This window comes from Helobdella robusta (genome assembly GCF_000326865.2).
Source record: "Helobdella robusta unplaced genomic scaffold HELROscaffold_2, whole genome shotgun sequence".
NCBI lineage: Eukaryota > Metazoa > Annelida > Clitellata > Rhynchobdellida > Glossiphoniidae > Helobdella > Helobdella robusta.
Genome location: NW_008704083.1, coordinates 9,699,909 through 9,707,901, shown reverse-complemented (window position 1 = coordinate 9,707,901; position 7,993 = coordinate 9,699,909). Strand labels below are relative to the sequence as shown.

At 32.9% G+C, this 7,993-nt stretch overlaps 1 protein-coding gene across 1 annotated transcript; it reads left to right on the top strand.

The window, feature by feature from the left end:
• Window positions 1-2,694: 2,694 nt before the first annotated feature.
• On the top strand, window positions 2,695-5,927 carry HELRODRAFT_188468 (hypothetical protein; the record flags this gene model as incomplete). Its single annotated transcript, XM_009017836.1, has 7 exons — window positions 2,695-2,896; window positions 3,312-3,369; window positions 3,861-3,952; window positions 4,143-4,320; window positions 4,686-4,833; window positions 5,167-5,458; window positions 5,621-5,927. The coding sequence occupies exons 1-7, from the start codon at window positions 2,793-2,795 to the stop codon at window positions 5,925-5,927; spliced, it is 1,179 nt and encodes a 392-aa protein (XP_009016084.1). The 5' UTR covers window positions 2,695-2,792.
• Between the last annotated feature and the right edge of the window lie 2,066 nt (window positions 5,928-7,993).

Genomic DNA, 7,993 nt, shown 5'->3' with positions numbered 1-7,993 from the left:
TCATCATCGTTATCACATCACCATCATCATCATTATCACATCATTATCATCATATCATCATCATCATCATTATTATCATCATTATCACATCATAATCATCCTCATCATCATTATCACATCATCATCGTCATCATCCACATCATCATCAACGGTATTCATAACAAAAACAAAACAATGACGTCATCATCCGCCATGTTTGATTATGTTCCGATGATTAGACCAATTATATTTGCTTACGTGAGGTGACGTTCACGCGAGGCTGCGTTTTTAGTTTAGTTTTTTTTTTAATTTGCTTATTTAAAAAAAAATTCACATATATTTTATTTAATTAATCTCATAATTTGCGAAATATAAATTGCGACTGTTTTTGTGTTACCAACACTTTTGTTTAGTATTACAATGATTTAAGTAAACTAAACTAACCAACCAATCAACCAACCAACCATCCAACAAACCACCCAACCAACCAACCAACCAACCAACCAACCAACCAACCAACCAACCATCCATCCAACCAACCATCCATCCAACCAACCAACTAAGTAAACTAAACTAACCAACCAATTAACCAACCATCCAACCAACCGTCCAACCAACCAGCCAACCAACCAGCCAACCATCCAACCAACCAACTATCCAACCAACCAACCATCCAGCCAACCAACCAACCAACCAACAAACCGACCAACAAACTTTCCATCTCTTGTTAGTCTCGCGAGTCACGTGACTTGCCATTTTCCCGCCAAAAACGCACACGCGCGCGCGTCAAATAACGTCGCATATGACAATGATGCCGCCGAGGCTGATGATGACGATAATGATGATGATGATGATGATGACGATGATGATGATGATGATGATGATGATGACATTGACATTCAAGATATAATGATGACAACAATAACGTTCTAACGCTTACTAACTTTAGATGCACGCAATGGCAAGAAATAAGAACAGATTTTAAAGGTAATAAATATAATAACGAGATGGCGAAGATGACAATGATGATGACAAAGAGGGAAATAACGATGATGATGATGATGAGGATGATGAGGAAGATGACGAGGACAACGACGACGATGATGATGACGACGACGATGAAGATGATGATGACGACGACGACTATGATGATGACGATGATGATGATGATAGTGTGTAGTGTACACGTGGGACAGTGTAGGAGGCAAATTAATTGGATGCAAACAGGCGTCCCAATACAAACTGGTCATTCACATCTTTTATTCTTTTTATTTCGTTTTTTTTTCTTTTTTTGCTGCGTTTTTTGGTTTTTGTTGCGTAACAAAGGCTCATCCATTTTGTTTGCTCATTTATTCCTTTATTAGTTTTTTTCACCATCAATCCATCATTCTAGCTGCATTGACATCTCCACTGAAATCTTCATCTCCATCTTCATCATCATCATCTTCTTCTCCAACCTCCTCATCATCATCCTCATCATCTTCACCTTCATCGTCATTATCTTCTTCATCGTCATCATCATCGTCATGAGGGTGCTGTTACGAAATGGAAGTGAATGGAGGCATGAAGATTCTTATCATCATCACTCGCTCAAACAAACAACCTACGTGATGGAGACACACGCGCGCGCGCACCCACACACACTCACACACACAACGAATCAATGCAGAGCCAATGAAATAAAATAATAAATTAATAGAACATGAAATTATGAACGACTATTCGCCCTGAGAAACGTGACGTCATTTTTACCACATTTCTAACTTCTCTTCTTTTCCCCTCCTTTTCTCTTTTTCTCTTTCTCTCTTTTTTTCTCTCTTTACTTTATTTTTTTTTCTCTTTTTCTTTCTCTTTCTATAATTCTTTTTTTTCCTTCTTTTCCTTTTTTACTTTCATTTCACCCTTTCTCTCTCTCACTCACTCACTCACTCTCTTTCTTTCTCTAACTCAGTCTATCTCTCTCACTCACTCACTCTCTCTTTTTCTCTCATTTTGTTTTTATTTATTTTTATCTCTATCCTCATCTTCCTTCCTCTCCATTCTCTCCTATCTCTCCATCCATCTCTTGAGAAAATTCGCGTCTGATGAGGCGAGCGATCATTCCAGTGACGTATAATATTTAGTATTTCACGCTTGAACATTTTCTATCTAGCACTTACAGACCTGCGCCTGACATTATCTTCGGCATGTCGGAAGTCTCGTGATTAAAATTTTTAAATAACACGACGACGTCACACGACGCCACACGACGCCACACGACGCCACACAACATATCATCACGTAACAAAAGCTCTTAGTGATCTAAATAGATCAAGTTTGTGACAAAAACTTCCAATCTCTACTGGTTGGTTCTTTTTTGAGATTGTTCGGTGGATTTTGTGCTATTCAAAGGTGTCTAAGCACCGTACTGTTATGAATTTATAACTTTTTTTTATCTGTAAATCTTTTAGCTAATTAATTAATAAATTAAAATTTTTGAAATTTGAAAAAAACACATGAAATTAATTGGAAATGAAATTGTTCATCTATGTGAGAGTGAAAGTGTTAGATTCACAGTTATTCTTGTTATAATTTATAAAGCTTGTTCGCTCGGTTTTTTATAAAATTGTATAACCATTAGCCCATCCCTGCTTTTACTTTTAATCGTAATGCTAAGGTAAACATTGCAAATGCAAGCAGAGCAACATTTTGTGAAAAATTTTGTGACTTTTAACTGTAAAATGTTTTTAAAATGAATATTCTAATTTAAAATAAATAATCTAACCTATTAATTATTATGCAATAATTTTATTAAATAAACGTTAATCATTTACATGGAGTTTCCTTTTAAAGTGAATGAATTATTTCGTGATGACATCTCAATCATTGACTGTCACTTGATTCCAAGGGGTGTGCAAGTTGTCAGCTCGAAGCAAAGGTGAGAAAATTTGCAAATGTTTTTATTTTAGAATATGCATCTATGGCTTAATATCTACATCACCTTTACAACCTGAGGTAATCATACTTCTTAGATAATTGAAGCTGTTGACTGGTTTCATTCTTTTACAAGGGATTGTTAATTTCTTCAATACACACTAACAATCTTTTCAATAATAACTAATACTAATTCAAATTTATTCAATTTGTAACTAGCTAGCTAAGTTAATAAGTAATTAGTTAGTTATTAAGTAATTGGTTAGTTTAATTATTTATTTGTAACTAATTTAATTACAGCATGGGCTCTAGCTAGCTCTAGTCTAGTCTAGAGGAAAAGCATTGTCAGAAAAAGTTGCAGCACCTCATAATTTGTTAAAATTTCATAAAAATTAAATTTGTCTTTTTTTCAAATGAAGTAAATACAAAGACTATGTGGGCATCATCATTGATGAACTGGGGAAAGCTTCAGCCGAGGTTAACAATTTTTTTTGTAATGAACAAATCAGATTACAATTTCGTTTTTCATATTTTTTTATATTCTAAAAATTGAGGTTATTTTTATTTATTTCTTTGTCATTTAACTCTTTAGTCATTGTCAAATATCCCCCCAAGAGCAATTACAAACTATATGCTAGCTATATATTAGATTAGAGGATTGTAGTTATTTAATATCTCATTTATATTCATAACTGAGATGACAGGGACTCTTCATTTTTGAACCAGGTCACTGCAGCACAATGTCAAGATACTTTAATCATTGAGAAAACCAGTCAACCCATTAAATTTTTTTTACTAAATAAATAGTAGTTAACAAATTTATTTATATAGATTGAAATATAGCTATCAAACATTTTTACTAATTTTCTTATGTAGAATTTTATAAAACGTTTTAAATTGTTGAAAGTGAAATTTAATTTGGTTTGTTTGCATATAATGTTATTCCAAATCTTCAAACAACTACTTAGGCTCAAAGGTTAACATGTGAAATAACATCAAAAGAGAAGCTTTTGAACACAGACAACAGAATTTATTTAAAAGTGGATAGAGGTAAAAACAGGTGAAAGGAATTTTTTTGACATATTTATCATCTGCTATTTTTTATCTTTTTTCTTCAAAACAATCTTATTTTCATTTTTCTTATCTATCCAACTACTTATCCAACCAACCATCCATCCAACCGTCTATCTATCCATCCAACCATCTATCTATCTATCTATCCATTCATCCAACCATCCAACAAACGATAGAGTGATAGGTTACATAAAAGTAGGCACGAAGAAATTGTTTCTATTCGACACTGCCCACAACCAACATGAACTGGAGCCCATCTGCGTCTTGGACTTTTACGTTCATGAATCCATGCAAAGGAAAGGATGTGGGAAGGAACTTTTTGACTTCATGATCCAGGCTAGTGTTAGGGATTTGGTTAGTGATCCAGTCAGGAAATATGGGATTTGGGAATTAGTTTACTTGAGTTGATTGTGATATTTTTTCTTGTTTTTTCAACAGTATTTCTTGAAGTTTAATATTGTTTTGTAATTGTATCTTTATATATAGTAGTGAATTATTTTTAGTTAATGATGCACTTGCATGTTTGTATAATGAATAATGATGATTAACATTTTTCCATTCTCAATTTGGTTCAATCCATTTAAATGGTTAAATATACATATGCTGGTTCGTACAAATGTGTATTTAGTTAATAAATCCATGATATTATGTAACTGATATATGTGTTAATTATAAATAAAAATATAAAAATAATTTGCTTGAAATTATGAAATCACTAGAGTGAAAACATCCGACCTTGTGACCTTGCTATAAATAGACCGTCAGAGAAATTTCTTGCCTTCCTGGGCAAGCACTACTCGCTAAGTAGGATCATCCCGCAGATGAATAAATTCGTGATCTTCGATAACTTTTTCGATGGAAGAGAAAGTATGTTGAAATTTGTAATTTTTTTAAAAATATTGATGATTGTCAGGATTGACTGTATCTAGTCTGTATCTGTATCATCGTCGACACCAACAGCTGCAGCGGCAACAGCCGCCACAACAGCAGCAACTCATTACCAGGAACAGTTCCCTCAAATTACACCATTGATTTTAACTGCATTAACGATTTTTTTTATATTAAAGTATAATGATGAATATATCAAAATCAGTAAAGATTTCAAAATCAGTATTTCATTTTAATCAATTTACAATTATATGATTTAATTAAATTATAATTAAATATCTGTGAATAATCATGTTATAATTGCATACACAGTTCCTGTAAACAGAAGACAATGGAACTATGATGACAACCTTGATGATGACGAAGATAACGATATTCACTCGTACCACCATCATCATCTTAAACACCAACAGAAACTTCATCATCATAAGAGCGCGCCTGTATCTAGTTATGGTCAACATCGTCAACAGCTGCAGCAACAACAGTCGCCACAACAGTCGCCACAACAGCAGCAAAATCATCATTACCAGGAACGTTCCCCTCAAGTTCCACCATCATCATTGACTTCGACCGGTCGTGTTGAACATACATTCACCAATAAGAGGTCTTGGGTTTTGTTTTATTTTCTTAAAGTTCAACGATTACTTTTTTTTATTACGTTTTATTAACATTTTTTCAAACCATGTCACGATTATTAGCTAAACCGCATCACACACAAAAAAAACTTCACAAACACACTCACACACACACACACACACACACACAGCAGCCCAGCAAACAGTAGTAGCAGCTGCAGCAACAACAACAACAGCAGTACCATTGAACTACAAACAACCGCCTACAACCATAAGCACACCGACTCATCCTTTAACATATTCGGAGTGCAGAGAGCCATGTCAAACTTAGTAATTAATACTACTACTGCTACACCTGAAAGAAACATTCACGACCACGATCGTAACTTTGGCAGTAATTGTATCAGTAGATCGAGTTTTAACGTTAATGCTGGCAGCGGTAATAATAATACTAGAGTTAATAGTAGCAGTAGGAGAAGTAATACTATTTTTTACTAGAAGAAATTACTACTAATAAAATCATAATAAGTGGCGTTGGTATTAGTAATTTTAGTATTAGTAATTTTCATCGTTTTTAAAATTAAAAACAAAAGTTAAACTATACCATCAATCGTACTTGTTATCAAAAATATTGTCATTTTGTTTGAGTATTTATAATTTGTAAAATATATATTTATATATGTGTGTGTGTTTGTTTGTGTGCGTGTGTGTGTGTGTGTGTGTGTGTGTGCGTGCGTGTGTGTGTGTGTGTGTATGTAAGAAACACTTATGCTGAAAATGTTTAAATTTCGTTTGACACTTCGTAGTTAGCTACATTGTGATGCCTCATGTTCCCTTCTTTCCTGCTCCCTTAAAACGGATTTTTTGTAGAAAAATTTTTCATTTACAGAACGTTTTTTGGGCAAATTCTTCGTGACATTCATGTATCATTCATGTATTCCGTTTTTAATTACTTTTTATTATTTTTCTATTTTTTTAATTTTTTACTTTAATTTGTACATACAACGTACTTATTTGCATGCAGGTTGGTTGGCATGTGCTGTCGTTTTTCAGCTCATGCAATGTTAATTTCGTTTTACACTATTTTATCATTCTAGTTTCTAATTTTTAATTTTATGTCAAGTTTTTCAATTTGCTGAAACATTTTCGCACGAAGTTACTTTTTATTTTTATAAGCCAGTCATACGTACACGTATTGGGTGAATACACATTACTATATATTTAATTGATAAGATAAGACTGTACTTATAATTATATTGCCATTGTACTGATCACTTCTGAGTTTTATTGATTTTATTTTAATTTTTTTCAAAAATGCATTCGCAACTGTGTTATTTACCACTCTTGTTAATTATCAATCTAGTATCGTCGACAATAATAATTTTATTTAATCTGCCTTGATGTCATAAAATCAAATGACTACGTATGCTTTATCTATAATAATAATAATCCGAGACGTAACGTACATTCGATTCGACCAGCATTTTGGAATTGCTAAACAATAACTGTAGATTATTATTAGCGGGCAATTTACCTTGGCCGTCATAGCTGTTAAAACAACTGAATTTAAACAAGTGATAGAATATTACTTCAATGAAGTATTGCTGGATAGACATGAAGACATGGAGACTGTGACCTGACTGATTAAAAAGCATCAAAGAAAATTTTTAAAATAGGATGGGTGAATGACGCCATGTTAACAGTAGTTATTTAACTGCCTGTTAGTAAATTAGCCGGTATAAAGGTTATATTCAATTCCTATCAAATATATTTGACCAAATATCATACGCAGGCAAAACTAAATAAAGAATTAGATAGATAGATAGGTAGGTAGATAGATAGATAGATAGATAGATAGATAGATAGATAGATAGATAGATAGATAGATAGATAGATAGATAGATAGATAGATAGATAGATATATGTAGTTATAATACATTTATAATGTTGTATTTACACATTCAAATTGTTCAATTGTGTTATGGTGTAGTCTCAAATTATTTTGAATTCTCTCAGAAAAATTTGATTACATCGCGATATCGATGATAATGATTGTGACCTGATTGATTCTAAAACATCAAAGAAAATTTTTAAAATAGGATGGAGATTTTGTTACGTAATCGTTGGAGAAAAAGACGTCAAGCTAGCGGTATTTTATACTTAGTGAAATGTATCCCTTCAACTTCCACATCGAGAGAACAAGCTTCTTCAAAATCTGGAAAACTGATCAGCATAAAAGAAATAGATTGCTAGATAGTTCAATTGAAGGGTGTGCGTGTTTAAATGATTGGATGGAATTACTTGCCAAATACAACTTGTGTATATGTTCTACTTTAATTGAATTTTGAATAAAATATTTTTTACTCGCTAGCGTTATTTCTTTGATATCGATATTGAGGATATTCGTATATGAAGCGAGCAAAATTTTAATATAAAAGCGCTTATAAATCTACGCATATTGTCTCAGCGTGGCTTGGCTTGGCTTGGCTAGGCTTGACTCGGCTTGGCTCGGCTTGGAATTGGATGTTTAGCAAGGTCTCAAACTATTTTGAATTTTCCCAAAA